This window comes from Cinclus cinclus, chromosome 28 (assembly GCF_963662255.1).
Source record: "Cinclus cinclus chromosome 28, bCinCin1.1, whole genome shotgun sequence".
Classification (NCBI taxonomy): Eukaryota; Metazoa; Chordata; class Aves; order Passeriformes; family Cinclidae; genus Cinclus; species Cinclus cinclus.
The window spans coordinates 3,576,525-3,597,094 of NC_085073.1; the positions used below are offsets into that span (position 1 = coordinate 3,576,525).

At 41.2% G+C, this 20,570-nt stretch overlaps 1 protein-coding gene across 5 annotated transcripts; it reads left to right on the plus strand.

The window, feature by feature from the left end:
* Positions 1–90: 90 nt before the first annotated feature.
* On the plus strand, positions 91–19,387 carry LOC134054444 (scaffold attachment factor B1-like). 5 transcript variants are annotated; one of them, XM_062510235.1, is made up of 21 exons: positions 91–372; positions 2,017–2,104; positions 3,045–3,109; positions 3,194–3,404; positions 5,461–5,519; positions 6,080–6,107; positions 7,007–7,508; positions 7,938–7,987; positions 10,969–11,069; positions 12,744–12,893; positions 12,989–13,065; positions 13,957–14,096; positions 14,413–14,504; positions 14,859–14,965; positions 15,777–16,070; positions 16,340–16,474; positions 16,968–17,010; positions 17,909–18,030; positions 18,489–18,601; positions 18,715–18,766; positions 19,021–19,387. In XM_062510235.1, the coding sequence occupies exons 1-21, from the start codon at positions 184–186 to the stop codon at positions 19,148–19,150; spliced, it is 2,748 nt and encodes a 915-aa protein (XP_062366219.1). In that variant the 5' UTR covers positions 91–183; the 3' UTR covers positions 19,151–19,387. The 5 variants fall into 5 exon arrangements, with proteins under 5 accessions (XP_062366219.1, XP_062366220.1, XP_062366217.1 ...); XM_062510236.1 differs by having other exon boundaries at positions 17,909–18,024; XM_062510233.1 differs by having other exon boundaries at positions 3,194–3,400; positions 5,457–5,519; positions 16,337–16,474.
* The last annotated feature ends 1,183 nt before the right edge of the window (positions 19,388–20,570 follow it).

Below are 20,570 nucleotides of genomic sequence, written 5' to 3' on the forward strand. Positions count from 1 at the left end.
ATTCTCCCGCCAGGCCCCGCCCGCTCCGTTCTGCCCGCGCCTGCGCACAGCGCGCTTTGTTCCCCCTCCCCTCGGCGACTGTCGCTCCCCACCATTTTGTGCCGTGATCGCCAGTTTCGCTGCTGGGTTGTGCCGTGTTCTCCTGCGCGTTCGGGCTCGGGGCGAAATACTGAAGGGGCCTTGATGGCGGAGAGTCAATCAGCGGCCGGACTGGGGGATTTCACATCCCTTGGTGGGGCCGTGGCTTTTGGTTCCGAACCCGAAACCCGGCGGCTGAGCGAGCTGCGAGTCATCGACCTGCGGGCTGAGCTCAAGCGGCGTAACCTGGACAGCGGGGGGAACAAGAGCGTCCTCATGGAGCGGCTGAGGAAGGTGAGGCGGGGGGAGACGGGGGGAGCGGCGTGCGGCCATCCGGGTCCTTTGTCTGGGGCGCTCTCGGCGCGTGCGCGCTCGGGGCCGGGCCCGGGGCCTGCGGCGGGGCTGCCGTGAGGGGAGCGGGGCTCCGCTGCTGCCACCGGCCACCCGGGAGTGTCCCCTTTGCTCCCGCCGCTGCAGAGCCGTTGCCTTCGCGCTGTTTCATGGCGCCGCTCTGTGCTGTGGGCGCCCGTTCCGCCGCCCGCGCTCCATCGCTGCTCTGGAGCGCGGCTCGGGTTGCACTGGCTGGAATCTGAGATGGCCTCGGCCTTTCTGTCACTGCTTGACCCCGACGTCCGCGCGTCCTTCCCCCATTTACTCTCCAGTTTTCCCATACACATACATGTGCCCCTTCCCCATACCTTTTCTCGTGCTTGTTCTCTACGCCGTTCACATAATAGGTAAAGTTGGAAGGGAGCACAGCGAGTCATCTGCTCCAGCAGCGTTTTGTCCTAGAACCCATGGTGTAGGGTTTTGTCCAGACAGTTACTGTATATGTCCAGTGGCAGAGATTCCACACTCTCCCTGGGCAGTCTGTTCCAGTGCAGGCTCACTCGCACAGTAAAGAATTTTATTCTCCTATTGAGGTGAAACTTTCTGTGCATCAGTTTCTGCCCTGGTGCTTGGCGCCCCCACACTTGACCCAACTCCATCTCTCCGACCTTTCTGGAATGTATTCCCATAGATTTCCATGAGGTCAGAACAGCACAGTCAGCCTTGGACCCTTACGGGTTCTAACAGGCCTGCACTTTGAGAAAAAACTCATGTAACTGAGCTCCTGTTTTATACCTTTTTTATGAGTCTCTTAACAGTTTTATACTGTTACTGTGCTTATCTGCTCCCCAGCTGTGGCTTGATTTGGCTGTGGGGTTGTGTTATACCCTATTATTTAGTATTTCTGTCAGGTGATAGAGCTGCCTGGCTGTATGACCTGAGCTAGGGAGAGACACCAGTGTTTCTCTCTGAAATATCCTTACAAATGCAGTTGTGATTAAACCCTAGCAGGCAGCCAAGCACCACATGGCCACACACTCAGGATGGGGGCTAGAAGTGGAAGGGTAAAAGGGAGAATAAATTTGTGGGGTTGTGATAAAGACATTTTTATAAACTTAAGAAATGTTAGGGCAAAAAAAACCCCCAAAACTACACAGATGAAGAAAATTAATAAAGCACATGAAGCACACAAGAGAAACAAGCAATGTGAAAGAAAATTAATTCCTTACTGTCAACCAGCTCAACTGATGCTGAACCAGATCTCAAGTAATGGCAACCCCACCAGCATCCACCAGTTTTATTGCTGAGCACAACACCCTCTGGTCTGAAATATCCTTTTGGGCAGCTGTCCGGCTGTGTCTGTTCCCAATTCCTTGTGCTCCTCCTCTTGCAGTGAGGCAGAGTGGGAAGCAAGAAAAGCCTTGACATTGTGTAAGCTCTGCTCATCAGTACCCAAAACTTCCCTGTGTTACCAGCACTGTTCTCAGCACAAACTCCAACCACAGCCCCCTGTCAGCTGCTCTGAGGGAATTATGTGCCCCATCCAAAGCCAGTACAAATGCACACCAGCAAATAATACAGTGCATATCATCCTGCTGTCTCCAACAGGCCATTGAGGAGGAAGGAGGAGATCCTGATGAAATTCCCGTGGCCTCAGAGCTGACCACAAAGAGAATGCCAAAAAGAACTAGCAAAGGTATGGTGTCTGGACACTTGCAGTTCTACTGTCTGCATGGCACTAGAACTTGGCATACAAACTCGTTTTCTCCTTTTGAATTAGTTTAATGTTTTTTTAAATATTGCTTTTTACCTTGTGCAAAATTGTAAAACTCTCTTGCATTAATGAGCAATAACAACTTTAAATGATAATACGACACCTGGCTGTGTTTTACCAAGTCCTGAAACTTGAAGATGAAAGTGTAAATTGCAGGTGTTTCTGTGTTTGTGACCATGAGTAAGAATTGTGTCAGGTACAGAGCAAGCAGCTGCAGCATAAGCTCCATGGAAAGCCTCTATCATTATAATTCATTTATACTTAAACTGTAACTTTAACTGTATGTTGTTTCAAAATATTACATATTGTACATGTGTACTTTTTACATGTGGCTTATTTGAGTTGCTCACATCTAGTTTTTAAAAGTACTTTTTGATGAGAAACAGACTAGTAAGCTGCTTCTTTTAAGACAGACTGGCTAAAATAGAAGAAGCTGTTGTCTTTGAATAGCAGTAGGAGTTTGGGGGTGACAGATGTGCTTAAATGTGATTTGTATGTCTAAGATCTTGAAAGTGAGCACTAATTCTTAAATCCCTTTAATTAAGGGAGATGTTTTTGTAACAATCTTAAGGTGTTACATTTAAATGGATTACCCAGAGCCTGTTGCATCTTTTTAGGTGTTGAAGTGTTGTGGAATGAGACTGTAGCTTTAGAAAAATACTGGGCTGCTTGTAGTTTGTGCTCCTGTTTGCTTTTATGGGGGGGCAAGGTGACCTCAGTTGTAACCATACAGACCCAGACTTCTGAATCAGCCTCATAAGGATTACTTATAACAAGTTGAGTGTTCAACAGATAATTCACCAAAGCTTAAACATATTACAAAATGTAGTGCTACATCTTACTGCAGTGATACTGTTTTTAGGAAGAAAACCAGAAGAGGAAGGTGTGGAAGACAATGGTCTAGAAGAAAACTCCAGAGATGGGCAGGTAAGTGAAATCATGATTGTAGCTACTAAGAATGTGCATCATGAATCTGCAATGAATACACATTTACCCTTTTTCTCTCTCTAGGAGGATATTGAAGCAAATCTGGATACCTTACAGGATATTGACATGATGGATATTAGTGTATTAGATGAAGCTGAAATAGATAACAGCAGTGCTGTAGACTGTGGGGAAGATTATAGTCCTGACAATATTCTCGATTCTCTGTCTGATAATAAAGATAATGTTGAAGCAGAGATGAAAGAGCTTCCTGATCAGCTAACAGAAAATGAGGTGAGTGAGTAGATGTATTTGTATTTTTTCAGAAGATGTTTAATAGGATATGGGCACATGAACAAGATATTTTAGTCCAGTAGAATACAGGACATGAATGTGATTCAGATTCTATTCCCCATTCACAGCTCTCATGTCCTATTCTTATAAATGTAAATATTCTTGAGGCTTGAAATGTTCTCAGTAGACGAGTCATCTTCCTTACCTTTCAGTATCATCTTTCCTTGCTGTGAGAGGAGCCTGGAATTGAAAATGCTGTATTAGTTTCTGTATTCCCTCTTCTTGTTTATGTTGCATATGTTAAAGTGTATATGTGCATACACCCAGCCATCCTAGTATTTATATATATGGGGAGAGAGAAAAAATAAATTTTCAACTCAGGTAATTTGGATATCTCTTCTGCAGAAATAATGCTCTGGTTTAAGGAAGTTGTGTTGTTCTGTTTTCTTATAGAGATTGATAAAAGAAGAATTCCTATATTACCCTGTTTTGACATTGCTTTGACTTGGTTTTGAGAGCAGCTAGCAATGTCATTTGGAGACAGCACAGGGTTATGCATAAGTCACATGCATTCCCCAAATATTACCCTTCTGGGATCCTTGAGGGTTTGGATTTTTTATTTCTTTTAGGCTGTTCACTCAGCAAATATAACATACTCTCCTTTGCCGTCTGCATATCTGCTTCAACTTCTTATCATTTACCTTCTGTCACTTGAAAAGGGAGATTTTTCTCAAAGCCTTTGTGTTTGATTGTCCTGTCAGTGCCACAGGAAAGCCAAAACCCTTGGGCCCACCAAGTGTCAGCATCCTGTTCTGGGGACTCTTCACTGGGCAGTCCCCTGGATCAGAGAGTGGTTCCAGTGCCTGGGGAGTGTCACACAGAGCACAACAGAGCCCTGTCCCAGGTCTCCTCACTCCTCTTATTCACTGGTGGTGCCCTTTAAGGACTCACACTGAACCCATTATGGAATAACACCGTTTGTATCAGAAAATTACAACAGGGTTCCAGGTTCCAGGGTTGCTAGTGGTAGTATCTGTCTGTAAAAAAAACCCACCATACTAACCAGCTTTAATTACTGAGAGAAGCTGGCTGGAGTTCATAATTCATCACACTTATAGTACAATTCTTACTCACTATACATCCCTAAAGGGGAAAAGACAGGTTCAGACTGCTGCAGTGGAGCCTTCCCTAACTTCTCCCCACTTTTAACTTGTTTTAGTGCTATTTTTATGTTTAGGCGGAGCTTGAGTGATTCTGGTTGTGCATCCTGCTCAGTGCAGGGTGGTCATGCCTTGGAGGTGGGTGACATCAGTGGGACATCTGAGGTGACCTTTGGCACAGAGCTGTGCATTCTGCTGGTTCAACAAGAAATCTTTTCCTTTGGTTGACAGCTGCTCTGTGGCTTATCAGCTACAAGGTACCAGTGAGTCCTCCCTCTTGCAGGGATTTCAACAGAGCCCAGCTGTGGTGTCTGCACCCCCACAGACCAAACAAACACAAAGGCTTGGAGAGACTCTCCCCTTTGATGGGGCTGAACACAGAGTCATTGCGACAGCATTCCCTTAGCCTGAAAGGCAATTTTGTAGTGTTCTGTAAATTAACCTTATGTAACCAATGAGTTTTGGTTGAATCTTTCCCCCAGCTCGTTAAAGAAGAAAGATTTTTGGGATATTATTTTCAGTTTGGAAGAGTGTAAACCTAAGTCAGCTTAATTTCTAACTTGATTTTTTCATTTAGAAACTTAAGTTAAAAAGTGGGGAAGTGAAAAAACATGTTCAGTACCCACAGAAATGTGAAATAAGACTCTAAAAATAACTTTGAAATGGACAATGTCCTGTTGAAATTAAAGTGAAAAGTAATTAGAGAAAGATGTTTAAATATGAGGTTATTTCCACGTTGCTCCTAATTTTTGGATCACACTCTGAAGTAGCAATTGAGATCTGTCAAAAACTTTAAAATACTTCTGGTATTCGTGAAAGGGAAAATTAAATACAGCTGTATTGTTCTTAATCTGCTTTTGGTAAGAAATGCTTTCATTCCTTTTTTACTCTTTCAGGAAGATTATGATGAAATTGAAAACAATTTAGAAGCTTCCTCTTCTGATTTAATTGAAATGAAGGTAAACTGAAAATATGGCTGTATTTCATAATTGTACGTTGTATTATTAACTCAGTTCTCATACTACAAAAAAGAAAATGTGACTGTGATATGAAATTGTAACAGAATCCAAGACATTTATTTATGACCTTGCTAAGCACATGTGTGAATTGAGAGTGCCCTGTGATTTTATTTTCCCCACTTTTCAGTCAGCTCTTAAGATTGCCTTTATGTTATGGCAGATAAAAAGGGTCTCGTACTGCTGATTTCTTCTCTCTTCCACTGTTATATGAAGTAGTGACTGCGTTTGGTTTTTAGTCTGTAGTTGGTGTGGTAATGCACAAAGATACTTTATTGGTCTCTTTTATAAGTTGTGGCTGATATTTTGATTTGGCTTTAGTGTGTCAGAAAAGTTACCTATATAAAATACACATTTCCAGTGGCTGGTGAAAAAAGAGCTAAATGTAGTAGATGAATCTGTTTAGTTTTCAATTTTGGGATTGGGCAGGGAGTCGTTAATATTCTGTGTTAGAAAATGCATTTTATAAAATCCTCATTCTGTGGTCTTTTTCTCCTAAACAGAAAATGGAGAAACTACACATGGAGCCAGGTACTGTTAAAGAAAAACATATTCCTGTCTTTTCAACTAATACTTTTTAAACCATTAACTATTAAAAAACCCAAGCAAACAAACATAATTTGCATTATTTTTATAATGGACAATCCAGATCGTGCAGGGTCATAGAGATTGGAAACCCAATCATATCCCCAGATCTGTGAAGTGATGCTTGAAATACTTCCAGTGAAATGAAATGGTTTAAAAACCTGTTAAACTACATAAATGGATTTAGAGAAGTTTAATCACAGTTTTAAAAGCTAAATATTCTACTTGTAAACAGATCTTGTGATATTGCACACACCTTAACTCTGTTACTAATTAGAGAGCAGTGAAAGCAGTAAAAAGATATTGTAGGGTATTAAAATGTAAAGATTAGTTACTGGATACAGAAGAAAGAAGAGAGTTTCTTCATGGAAATTTCATACAGATACTTTTCCCTTTCTGGACTGCAAACACACTCATGCACCATCAGAAGATGCCCAGTTCTCATGTTGGACTGTCTCTGCTAAAAGAATTTCACAGAAATTTAAAAATTGAACTCTCAGTGCCTTGATACGTTCAGTTAAGCATCTCGGACTCTGGAAGCTAACTAGAGAAGAAACAGAGCTGAACGATTTGCTGAAGAATATGAAGGCTGAGCCCGAAGTTTTTTGTAAAATCTGTGGGGGCATTTTTCTTGCCTGTTGAGGTGCTAGGGCTGATTTGGCAGGGTGTGAGAGAGCAGTTAGCGTGGTAGCTGTAACACTGTGTACACTAGGGTTTTCCAATCTCTGTGTAGCTTAGCAGTTCTCTTGGTGTTAGTGTGGCAGCCATGCCAGTTCCACGTTTGTGATTGCTGTATTTCCCTGGTGATTAAATCTTGTGCCGTTCTATTCCTGTTAAATCCGTAGAAAATGAGAAAATACTCGACATTTTGGGGGAAACTTGTAAATCTGAGCTACTTAACGAAGAACCTCCCGAAGCGGAGCGGCCGCGTGCGCAGGAAGCCAGTAACGCGGGGCCAGGCAAGAGGCTGGCTGAGGAAGAGGACGCTCTCGCTGCCGCTCAGCTGGAGGAAGATGCTTTAGCTTTGGACAGCAAATCGGCCCAAGCTTTGGCAAGGAAGGAAGCAAAGCGTTTAGTGGTAGCAAAAGGGGAGACAAGTGAACAGAGCCCCGAGGAAGAGGCCCCGGACTCTGAAGGTGTAGTGGTAGAGACCCTAAGCGATCAGAGTAGCAAACGCTCCCAAGGCCTGGAAGCCTCTAGTGGGGAGACAGCGGAGAAAGGCGCAGGTGCCGAAGCCAGAGATAGCAAAGAAGATGGCAAGAGAGCAGAAGACAAAGCTAATTCTGAGGAATCTTCCCCTGCCACTAAAGAGTCCTCAGCCAGTGAGGGCGGTGATCAGAAAAAGAGGTTTGTTTTTTCTCCGTTCTAGACCAGATGCTATCTTTTATCATTGGTCCTTAAGTGATGCGAATAAGCTGTTCCTTCAATTGGCCTCCGAGACTGATGAAATTGTAGCCTATTCCTAAAGGTCTCTTTTATTTCTCCATGTGCAGATAGTTTTATTTTTTTTAAACGCAGTGGGTTTGATTTCTTTCCTTCCTCAACCTTCAAAGGTTGTTTTCCCCAAATTACTCTTATTTGTAATCATCTTCTTAATGTAAGTCAGTTTAAGAATCTGACTTCGTTATTTCTTGTCAGATTTCTTAAATCCAGTATACAAAGGTGTGTTTTCGTTTGCAACATATTTTCTGGTAGGTATTTAATTTTAGCTTTATTTATAATATATATTTAGTCACTTTTCTTTCTGACTTGAATAATGTGGTGTTTTGTCTTTAGCCCTGTTGACGAGGACAGAGATACAAAGATAATCTCAAAAGATGAGAAAGGTATGTTTGTTTTCAGATGTAAAACTTCAATGATTGCTTGGATAGCAATTTGTCTTGGATGGGTTATTTCAGTAGAAATTGATTGCAATCTATGCAGTTGTTAAATAGCATAAATCCTTCTCTTTCTGCATTTTCACATTAATGTCAAAATAAGTATTTTCCTTTATGCATTTTTTCAAAACATGTGCATTGCACTGTTGTGTTTATATGTTGATTATTGAAGCTTGATGTTAATACATGGCAATTAATGCCTTTTTTTGGCACTGGAAGATGCCCACTAACAGCTGTTAGTGAGTTAGAAACCTTTTGCAATTGTGTTTGCTTTAATATACACTTGAAATTCTCCTTCCCATCTTCTCTTTTGCTGAAGTAATTTGGGATCCAGTATTAACATATTTAAATGCCACAAATATTACAGCTTAATATTGTCTGATTATACTGATTTTTTGAAGTCTTTGTCCACACCGATCCTATCTGTGGTGCAAATATGCACCATAAGCATGAAGAAAATATTTTGATGAGTGTCAGATGCCATCATACTTCCTGCTTTTAATACAACATGTAGCTGAGTCTTTGCAGCTCACCCACCTCTCTGTCCAGGGCAGAAAAAATGAGATCTGACCGTTACCCTTCTTCTTACATGCTGCTGACAGGTACTTTAGCACTTTTTAATTGTGGAATTTCCAGAAATTCCTATAAAAATCAAGAAACTCATCATGAAGTCTGACTGCCAACTGGACAGGAGGAATTGGATTGGTTTTAATTGGGTTTTACAGCCCAGACTCTCCTCCCTGTCAGCTGCTTTTTCCAAGATCCTGGCCTGTACCTGTTTGCACCAGCTGCTGGACCTCTCTTGTTAGGGTCAGTTTACCTCTTGTTTCCAGTCTATAATCTTGGGTTCTCTTATTTCAGAATATTTCAAGGAGTTTTCTGTGCATGCTGTCCTGTACCTAAGGACTTGAGTGCATTATTTTTTGTGGACCGAGAAAACTCTTCCCTGAGTTTGCTTTCAGAGCAGCCTTCAGGAACTTGGGTATCTGAAACCACCTTGCTCCTGCATCCCTCTCTGCAATGGATGTGTATTCCATAACATTTGTTTTATTCATGTTCTGGCATAGTGAGCAGCAGAGGTGAGAAGGAGCTGCTTGATACTGTAACATTCTCTTCCTGCAGAGCAAAGTGACTGAGCCAGAAGGAACCTAAACCAGTATAAACAAGTCAGTTCTGCCTCATACATTGCTGTTTTCTCACCTGTATGAAAATATTTTATTTAGGATGAAGAGTTCTTCATATTCCATGCAGTAATTCTAAGAACTGTGTCAACAGGAGTCCAGAAAGATAAATTTGTGAGCTCACCCTGGTGGATTTGTCTGTCAGTGGATGCACATCTGAAAGATGTCTCCAGTGTTGATGGTTGGCTCCCAATACCTGCATTGTTATTGTCTCTTAAGTTAAATATTTTCATGTCACAGTATTTCTTTGTCTTAAAAGTGCAGAACCATTACAGGAGCGCTGTAAAGTCTGTTTTTTTTAAAGTCTTATGGGAGGGCAAAACCTGGAGACATTAAGACTAGTCAATCCTTAATCAAAGGACACTAAGCATAGTTTTAAAAATCTTAAAAAATTCATCAGTAGAATAGCAGAAAAGAGAAAAATGAGCATTTTGTTCTTTCTCCAGGATTCTGGTTCCAGAGTAACTGCAGGTAGTAATTTTGAAATTGTAGAAATGTGTGGAGTAAAAACATCAAAGCCTTTGGCTTGGCTTTTTTAGTTTTTTTTTTTTTTTTAAACACCAAAGCAATTCATCTCCCATGTATTTTGTGTGCATGACATACTTTTGTCCATGCACTTCTGAGATAAATGATGGCAGGTGTGTACTCACCGTTATACAGAAAAAGCCTTTTTTTGGGTGTTTTTGTAAGAGGCTGATTTAAATCACGTCATCCTTCCCTAGGAAACCTGTGTAAATATCAATGACTGTGTTCTCAGTTACTTGTGCCAGTGACTGAAATTATCAGGAAGTAGAAGATGGAGAGGCACTCAAATAAAACAGCATTTATGAAAGGTTCTGGGAAAAATCACTTCCCTCAGTTAAAGAGGTTCTGTAAAATTCCATATATCACCAAAATAAAAACCAAAGCAGAAGGGTGGAAGCAGGGAGCTGGAGTGAAACCCATTCACTGGGGCCTTGGAACTGCCCAGACTGACAGAAGGACAGTACAGACATTTCAAAGTGCTCAAACAGTGTCCTTGTGTAAGTGCTTCATACAAACACTGGACCTTGGAGTTCAGTTCCCTCTTTAATCACTTGATGTTGGTTGTTCAGACTTGGCAGATTGGTTAGCATTTATTAAATCACCTTTGTAGCAGTCATGCAGGATTTGCCAGTATTCTGTAATTCTTGCATGGTTAAAGCAGGCCAGGTCTTCCCTAACTCCTGCAGCTGAGGTCAGACTCCATATCCCAACTGTGGATCTGTGTGGGCAGAAACAGAAATTTCCTTGGTTTCTTGGTGGTGAATGGCTTTCCTTGAGAGGAATTCTGCATCCCCTCAGCATTCCCTTGGACTTAGGATAAAAAGGCAAGACAAGAGCACACATGGAGTGCAGAAACAGTTCCTGCAACACTTGCAGGGCTTCTGTCTTCTGTAAGTTACTGAGATCTATCCTGGCACATTTTGAAGGGCCTCATTTATTTCAGAGGTGCCCTAATCCACTTGCTTTCTTGAAGAATGATATAAAATACTTGAGTATCAAAACCCATAGGTCCACCTAAATGTTTTGGACTTGTAATGCTCCTTCAGCAAAGCAAATCATGGGAGGAGAATATCAGACAATACATTTCACTTGCTTTGTGATTTTAAAAAAAATAAAGACCTGTGATCCTGCTTTGTTTTAATTGACATAACGATTCAAGTAATTAATCCAGATAATTAGGATTTGGGATATGTTTTGGTTTTGTCTGTTTGTTTTCCCAACTAGGTCGCAGTGCTGGCAGTTCTGGTAGAAACTTTTGGGTGAGTGGATTGGCTTCCACCACCAGAGCTACAGATCTGAAGAATCTGTTTAGCAAATATGGAAAGGTAAGGGGTTATTTTTGTTGGTTTGTTTTGGTGTTTGGTTTGTTTGCACAGGTTTGTTTGAAACTGTGTTAATAAGACTTTTTAATGATCACTAAAAGTACCCATGAAAGGAATCCAATTACCAGAAATATTGTGGGATATCAAGGAAAAATCACTGAATGATTGGGGGTTGTTTTATTGTGTTGCTCAGAATATATAAAAATAAATATAAAATGCCATTTGTGGCTCTTTATTTGAAATAGTCAGTAACTGTTTGCACACACTTCTGTGCTGCAGTGTGGTATATTCACCTGCTGAAAATTCACAGTTGGCTGAATTTAATGCTTATTAAAGATTTCCTTAGGACTCAGTAAATACACAGTAAATGTTGAGACAGAATTACTGGGGAATTAAGAATTGCCTTAGTAACTTAAATTTTAATTTATCAGGAGTTGGCAGTTCCTTTAAGAAACACTTGTTTGGTAGTTTGGGATATGGGGAGGTGCTGTTTGGTTTTACAGGAAGGGGAGATCCTGCAGTTGCTGTTCCGGACAGATAAAATGTCAGATCTCCCTGTCAGCTGGAAAATTGAAGAAGTTCAATAAAAGGCTGATACCAGAGCCATCAGTAAGGATTTTTGTCGGAATTCTGAAGCCTATTTACAGATTACTACCAGCAGATTGTAGTAAAAGCAAATTGTATGTGCTGACAATCAGCCACTGGATGTTTTTCTGATGAAAATACTCTGAAACTTAAATATGACTTTACAAATAGGTACAAAACTGGATTAATTGTAGCACAGCTTGGAGTTTGAAAATAATGGGAATGGTAAAACCTTTTTAAATGCTCCTTGAAATGTAATATTTTCACTGATTTGCTTAGAATTCCATCTGGTAACCTAAAATGTTGATCATAGAGATGAGCCACAAAATTTTAAATGTAATTAAAAGCTAAACAACAGCCAACCTAGTATTTGGCTCTAGATAGATGCCATGGTATCATTTAGTCATTTAAATAAAACCTTGTCATTTTCTTCAGGGTATTAGCAGAGGCAGAGCTTCCTGGAAGTGGATGTACTTGAGCAATAAAGTAAATGCTCAGAAGTAGGTTCTTTATTCAGCTCCTGAAATATGATGGATTTCTGTATTACCAAGTGAGCTGTATTGAATATCTGAGCATATGTAAACACCATTTGTGTGACTTTTTCAAGCTGTATTTTTTGGGGAAACTTCCTGTTTCTTAAAGATTGCAAATAACATTGTTGATCTGCCTCAGCAGTGACATATAAACATTTTTTGGAGGGAAAGTGGCACTTGACAGTTGAGCATTAATGTGAAAATTTGCTTAAAAATTTGTATTGGTTTTTACTATTTTATGCTAAAGCAAAGTGATATTGTTGATATAAAGTTAGATGCCTTTTAAAAATTTTTTTATTGTCACCCTGTGGTTTTTCTCTGGAAAATAATTCAATCTTTAGCTCTTACCTCTTGGTTCAGCTTTTGTAGCATTCCACTGGTAACAGAAACATGGTTGGCTCCACGCAATGCTCCTTTTATATTTGTTAATCTCTCAAAAACAGAACTTTCCTGCCTGGTAATGAGGAATTAAAAAGAGCAGAAGTGGAGCTTGTAGCTCTTGTTGTTTAACCCTGGGGACTTGTCACAGGGAGAGTAATTCCTGTTTCTTTTGGGGAAGGTGGTGGGGGCCAAGGTGGTGACCAACGCTCGCAGTCCTGGTGCTCGCTGCTACGGCTTTGTCACCATGTCCACAGCTGAGGAGGCCACCAAGTGCATCACCCACCTGCACAAGACAGAGCTGCATGGCAAGATCATTTCTGTGGAAAAAGTGAGTACTGGGCCTCAGAGATACCGAGTTCCCAGCAGATTGTGCAAATGATGGAGGCCACGTTCTCAGCTGATGATGTGCAAAATAAATTTCAGGCAAAAAACGAACCCGCTGGGAAGAAGACAAGTGAAAAAAAAGAGAGTGAAGCAAAGAGAGAAACAGTCAGTGAGAGGTACTGTGTTAAAAATTCTTCTACCAAAGGTGTTTTGCTTATCTTCAGTCTGTGTTGATGTCAGGAAAAACTAAAGTTGCAGTAAGAATTTCTGTGGCAAGCATTCAGAATGAAGAGTACGTGGATCTTTTCATAGACTTTGGTTGATATTCAGTGCCTAAATTAAAATGTTTCTATTGTGTGCTTTCAAGTAGGCGTTGGGAAGTTGCATTTTCAAGCACACATTTTAATTTAGCCATATTTGAGGTTTAGTAATGATTGTGGGGTTTTCATGTTTTAAATCTGTAGGAAAGACCATGTGAGAATTTTGATCTGTGTGTCACTGTTTCTTTGTTACCATGTGTCTCACTGGAATAGAATTTCCTCCAGGTCCCAAACAGCTAAAACAGAGTTGTCCAAAATCTGTTCCAAGGTCATGTTCCTCTTGAGCACTGTGCTCTTCCTCTCTAGCACTGCTGAAAGTACTGGAAAGTGGTACTAAGAGAGTGAATTAAACACCTTAAAGAAATTTGCCTTCTTGAACTGTCTTCTTGAGGCATAATTTCTATTAAATGCTACTTGCTGAGAATTTTTTGCTGTTATTTCACCCAGTTGCCTGAACAAAAATGGTTCACTGTCATGTTGTGTAAGAAGCTCCGTGGGCGTTAAGCACTTGGTGATGTGAATTTGTCTTCATTATTCCAGTTGAGATCCTGAATCCTGCCAAGTTTGTTGACTACTGCACAGGATGATCTGAATATCTTGTTTTATGGTGCAGGAAGTTGTGGAAGGAAATGTTTGGAAATCTCATTATGATTGTTATCACATCAGAGTTCTGCTTTGTTACTGGCTTTTCCTTTGAATTTTCTCTTACTCTGTATTAATCTCATCTGTACCAATATCTGTCCACAGACCTGGTGGTGCAAAAAGGGATGAAAAATCTGACCAAAAAGATGATTCTAAAAAGACAGAAGATAAAGATGAAAAGGAAAAGAAAGATAAAGATGACCAGAAGTCTGGTTCATCAGATCAGCCTAAAACTGTTAAATCAGGTAATTTGGCTGTTTGTTTTTTATACAGATATGTTGATGTCGGAATATTTAATTGTGGGTAGTTCTTTCCAAAGATGTGTTCTAGGATTGTTTCAGATTCTTATTTGGAAATCTAGAATGAATAAGGGGAAGGGGAGATGTTTGACACTGTGCAATTCTTAAAAGAAGTACCTGGATTAGGTGGAGTGAAAGAATTGATTTTGAAGAGAGGGTTAAATGCCCATTTTCACATTTTAGAGAACAGAAGTTCTGGTGTAGAAATGAGTGGTGTAGGTCATGTAGTTTGATTGTTTCTTTCCATTTGTGATTTATTTAGGAAGTAAAGGAACAGAGAGAACGGTAGTCATGGATAAATCCAAAGGAGAACCTGTTATTAGTGTGAAAACATCCAGTACATCAAAGGACAGAGTGAGTGATGCTTCTTCATGGGAAACATTTTCCTTAGAAATGGATCCTGAATCCTGCCAGGCCATGTATAACCCACACTTGTCTTGCCGGTTTGTCCAATTCGAGTTTTATATCATGATTTTAATTAGTAAAATACCTCTCATTTGGCTGATACACCACTGAAATCCTGCCAAACAAATGGGGCAAGGTATTACTGTATGACTATATGGTGCTTGTAATGGTAAAGAAGAACAGCTTTTGGAAAAAAGCAGGGAGGGACCAAGCTTTGAGATATGAACTGTACAAATGGAATCAGAGCTCAGAGGGTTGTGATGGTTGTCCTTTAATAAATTAAAGTTTCTCTTTTAAATACAGAGCGTTAAGAGCCAGGACCGCAAATCAGAGAGCAGAGAGAGACAAGGGATTGTCCCCTTTGACAAAATAAAAGCACAGAGAAAAATGAGGGAGGCAGAGCAGCGCCGGTAAGAGCAGCACTGACATTGTTTGGGTTTATTCCCTAAAACTGGTATCATTTTCATTTTTAATAAAATAAGACAGAGAAAAAGGCCATCAGTTTTTTTTCCCCCACCTGTAGCTTGTATTTTTATGGGTGTCTATTGATCTTAATTTAGGTATTTAAGTATTTTTGGTGGGGCTTTTTATTTGTTTTCGTATGTTTAATAGGTTTCATAGTGGTGCATAATGTTTAAAGGTGGTAATTGCAATCCTTCAAATTCCTTGCTAGAACTGGCACCGGAATTCCATGTTCTCCACACATTACAAAACTTCTATTTCTCACCTAAAAGTAGTCAGATTGAACAGGAGGAAAATGCTCTTGTTACTTTTATTGAAGATGAAAAAGTTTCTCCCTGGTAGTTAAATTTCTGAGCTTTAGTAGAGTCATTATGCACCATACAATCTTGCCTTTCTTCTCAGAAATAAAACATCCTTCACAGGTACTTTATTCCAGTATAAGAAATGAACTGTGGGCATTTGGATTCAGGTTCTACTGACCATATAGAAATATTTTGTAGGCATTTCAGGTCAGATTCTCCTGACCATATAGAAGTATTTTCCCCCGGGGATGGGTTTTGTGGGAGTCATTTGAGGAGTCTCGAAATGAATTTATGTGTACACTGAGTGTCTTCCCTCAGCACACGAGTGGAGTCTTCACATATTTCAAGGTGATGATGCAAGTTTGTAGCCACTGTGGTTAAAATTTTTAACACTTTTAACTAACTCCCTTTCTTTGTTGAAGCATTACACGTGTAACTTCTGTCTCCGCTCAAACAGCACCCGCGAGCGCCGGGAGCGGCAGCAGCACCTCCAGACCATCCGCGAGCGGGAAGAGAGGGAGAGGCTGGAGATTGCTCGGGAGAGGCTGGAAATCGAAAGGCAGCGCCTGGAACGGGAGCGGATGGAGAGGGAGAGGCTGGAAAGGGAACGGATGCACATCGAGCACGAGAGGAGGAGGGAGCAGGACCGGATCCAGCGCGAGAGGGAGGAGCTGCGGCGCCAGCACGAGCAGCTGCGCTACGAGCAGGAGCGGCGCTCTGCCATGAGGAGACCTTATGACATAGATGGCAGGTAAAGCCACCAAATCCTGATGATGCTAGTGGGAAATGTCCCTGCCAGGTTCTGTCTCATCTGCCTGGACTGGAAAAAGCTATAGATATGCTCTCAGCAGTTGCTGCTTGCATTGAGATTGTCATGTTTAACAGGCCAGGTTTTTCAATGCCCTTTTGAACTTAACTGCCCTTCTTTAGATTTGGAAGGAGGAACAATACCAAAAGGCATTATCTGGGCTGAAATGACGAATGTTCTTCTGAATGGCTGAATGTTCTTTCTTTCAGGAGGGATGATCCATACTGGCCAGAGGCAAAACGAATGGCCATGAATGACAGGTACCACTCAGACTTCAGTCGCCAGGATCGCTTCCACGACTTTGATCACAGGGATCGTGGGCGTTACCAGGAGCATTCAATAGACAGGTTGGTGTCTTACCTCCACTGCTACCTGAAAACAAAAGACAGAAGTATGGACTTAGTGTCACATTTTGCTGCCTTTACTGTGGGCTTGGTTTGCATTTTATTTTTCATGTGCTATTTAGTGACTGTGGACTTTCCCTTCCAAAACCATGAAAAGATCTGTACTGTGCCATGAGTTAAAGCTTCTGGCAGGTTTGGTCAGAGTGTTTTTGCAATGCTGCTTCACATATTTGTAGGATTGTGAAAAACTTCTAAATAATATTGTAGGCACCTAGATTTTAACAGGAATATTTAGGTTTATATGTTAGGATTAACTGGTTTACCAGGAATCCAAAAGGTGTCACATTTTCTATATGTTCCAGATGTTTATGCCTTTTGTGGATGATGTGGCACGATGTGGGAGCAGGATTTTTCATCTGTGTTGTTAAATAAATGGATTTTTACAGACTGCTGTGTGTTTTACTATCACAGTCTGATTCTAATTGTCTGTTTCTAGGAGGGATGGATCCAGAACAATTATGGGAGATCGGGATGGACAAGTGAGTTGCTTTATAGAGCTAACAGAAATATCTTTACATCTTATAACCTGGTTTTCTATAGTGTGTATGTCAGATTACACTTCAGTAGTTGAGAATTACATAGTATCTACCAAAATATGTTGGAATAATCAGATTGTCTTGCTTACTTCAATAAGATGAAATTCAGTTAAAATACTTATTTATTATAAAAGTTAGATACAGTTATTCTGGTAGAAATCAAAGCAAGTGAGTTACGTCAAAATACAGTACTCCAAAAGATTACATAGAAGAGGCAAAGGTACAAAGTACAAATTCATTCTGTGAGGTTACGTGGCAGTAACAGCTGAACTTGCAGAGATGTTTGTGGTTGAGGGCTGGGAGAAAGACCTTCAGGGCTGATTCAAGCAGTGACAGATGAATTTTTTGGAGTCATAGGATCCTCAGTGGCCTTTACTGTGAGGTTTGGAGGCACCTGGATAGGCTGGAGAGTTGGGCTGATGGGAATATCCTGAAGGTCAAGAGCAGGAAATGCAAAGTCCTGGGCTGATCTTACCAGTGTGCATTAATAACTCATGGGGTGTGGATAAGGTGTAACCAGGTGCCACTCAGTGGTGCCCATTGACAGGACAAGAGTCAGCACTAACTGAAACACAATTGCATCTGAAGAGGATTCAAATCCCCTTTTAACTGGGGAACACTGGAACAGGTTACACGAGGAGCCCGTGAAGTCTCTGGCTGGGAAGATCCTCAGAACCCACTGGGAGATCGCTGGGAAAGCCTGGACCTGGCTGACCCTGAGTAGATGTCAGGAGGTCCTTTCCCTCCCAGATAATTGTGAGATGAAGTAATTAGAGCTGAGCAGCTTGAAGCAGCGAGAGGTGTGTGCTGTGCAGCCCTGTGAGAGCTCTGTGCCTTGCAGCATTACCCAGACGAGCGGCACGGGGGCCCCGAGCGGCACTCGCGGGACTCGCGGGACAGCTGGGGAAGCTACGGCTCCGACAGGAGGATGAGTGAGAGCAGAGGGATCCCCCCCCAGTCACGGTCAGTACTGAAAACGCCTCCCCCTGTGCACCTGAGGGGTACTGCTGTATGTCAGAGTTTTTGGAAGATGTTCTCTTTTTTTCCCAGCTTTCGCTAAAGGTGTGTTGTCTGGACTGCAGATGATTTGATGTCTTGTGCATCACAATCTGCACTTAACCTGATTTTTTTTTTAGTAACTTCACATCTTAAAGTCATAAGGAATTTTTGCTAACATTCCTATCAAAGCTTGCTATTTCAGGGTAATGGTTCTCCCCCAGTATCTTATTTATTTGTCATCTTAGTTGGTTTGAGCAGAAACATTCGTCTGAGATTTTACTTAACAGATAGCAACATAAAGATAAGATTCATGTGAGCCTTGGTAAAGCATTTGAGTAAATTTGTGACTTAAGATTCAAATATAAAAACCATTTAATGTGCTCTGGCTCATGTGAGAAGATGAGAATTTCATGTCTTTACAGGGATGGACGTGACTGGGGAGATCACAATCGAAAGTTTGATGGTCACCAAGATCGTTCCTGGCAGAGCAGTGTGGATGGAGGGATGATAGGACGGGATCATGAGAGATGGCAAGGTATGGTTCTTGCAGAGCTCCTTAGCTGTGCTGTGTGAAGAAGAAAATACAGACATTTTCCTTGAAGTAAAACTCTTGCTGTGGATATTAAGGAAGCATTTGATCTTTTTTAGGTGGTGGTAGAGGCAGACCTGGCCATGTGATGCACCGTGGAGGCATGTCAGGGTAAGAACTTCAAAAGGAGCAAAGTGTTTGTTTTCCTATAAAGGGACATTTCTTCTATTTAAATTGGCCAAGGAAACATTTTATAGGAGTATCAGTAATCTAATTTGTTACTTCAGTGTCAAGGAATAATAAAGTATCGCCATGGTTTTTATGTAGTGCATTTTATGGAAGAGTGAAAACAAAAAGGACACCCATTCTAGCAACCTGACTGTACTAGCATGAGAGAATACTAAAATGTCTGAATCCCTTTGCAGGCGTGGCAGTTTCATGCAGGGTGGCAATCAGAGTCAGATCATGCATGGAGGAGGAATGCAAGGAGAAGGATTTGCTGGCCAGGAAAGGGCAAACAGACCGAATGATCCTCGTTTCAACCGTCGCTACTGATTGTGTTTGGTTTATAATGCAAGGTGGCAAGTGAAACAGATTTGTTACCCAGGGTTACCATTAATTGTAACTTATGGGCTACTGTAAGTGTAATTTTTTTTTTTAAGCTGCTGCCATATTATGTCACTCAATCCAATGTGAACTCATTTGTTTTGTAAGGTGTTGTTCATACCCCATTTAAAAATGTTTGTTAATGAAGCATTCCATTTTCCATAAATAAACACCAGTTTACAGTTACTTGCTTTGTTTCAGCAGTTTCTGTCAAACAGATTTCTTCAGCTATGTGTTAAACTATAGCTTTGTTTCAAAGATGAAGTGTCAAAATGCTTTACAGGTGTCCTTTTGCACTCCTAGAAATAGGGAAATACTGTTTTACTTCAGAGCTGTCAGTTACCAATCCATGTAACCATGGCCCATGTGCCACCATGAGACAACCTTCGTGGATCACAGCTGTCAAAGTCTGAATGCCTTGCCACTGCAAAATTACCACAGGAGCTGGTAGGGCAAGTGGTGAAGAATTCTTTTCATCTGGTGTCATGTGCAATATAATGCCTGAAAAAGGAGTTACATTCTGTGATAGCAGCACAGCTTCTGTAAGAGACAGCAGAGGTGCTGACTGAGATTGGTGCAACTGATCTGTCACTTTGTCAAATCCATAATTTGTCTTCCTGCAGACATCTCTGGAGCAACATGACCTTAGCCTTACCCTAAAATGACTTTTATGATGCCAGGAAGGAAAAAAAAATGTTACTTTCCTTTGTGTAGGGTCTCTAGGGTTTTTTCTATCTTTAGAGAAGGGGTTTTTTATGAGTTGCCTGAAAGTATTTTTTCATTTATCAATGGAGAAAGCATATTACAGTGATGAAGCTTTGGAGAGCAATCATCAGAGGGCAAAGAAGTGGCACAGAAGATCCTGAAAAACATGGAGAGCTCAAGTGCTCAAGTTCTGAGCATACCAGAAGTGCAATATTCTGTTTGTACTTGGTGTTCTTTGCTCAAAGTGGTTTGTAGCAAAAGCCAGAGAGAGGAAGACTTGATGAATGTCAGAACTTCATTAGTGGAGGTTTGGCCTAGTGAGTAGACCTAAAACCAAAGTTGTGCTTTGGTGGATACTGGAGCAGTGGATACTGGAAAGTTGGAGAAGAAATTGGGTATTCATAGAGGTTATCTGGGTTCTGGGGTGCAGTGAAGCATCTGGCACCTGCAGCACACAACTCCAGTGTTTACTGAGCTTGAAGCTTCCATCCGGACCATCAGGTTAAAGAGCTGCTGATAGACCCATCCTTGAGGAATTAACCTAAACAATTTTTAAAGCCATTTGCATCTTAACCAAATCCTCTACAGTTTCTGGGTAGCAGGCTTCATTGTGTATCTGTTTGTTAAAAAAGGAAACAAAACTGCACATCCTTCTTGATCCTTG

Coding starts and splice junctions, on each gene's coding strand:
- LOC134054444 (XM_062510233.1), top strand. CDS start 184: ATGGCGGAGAGTCAATCAGCGGCCGGACTGGGGGATTTCACATCCCTT. Junction 6,108..7,006: donor GAAACTACACATGGAGCCAG/GTACTGTTAAAG, acceptor TTAAATCCGTAG/AAAATGAGAAAATACTCGAC. Junction 16,071..16,336: donor CCTTATGACATAGATGGCAG/GTAAAGCCACCA, acceptor TCTTTCTTTCAG/GAGGGATGATCCATACTGGC.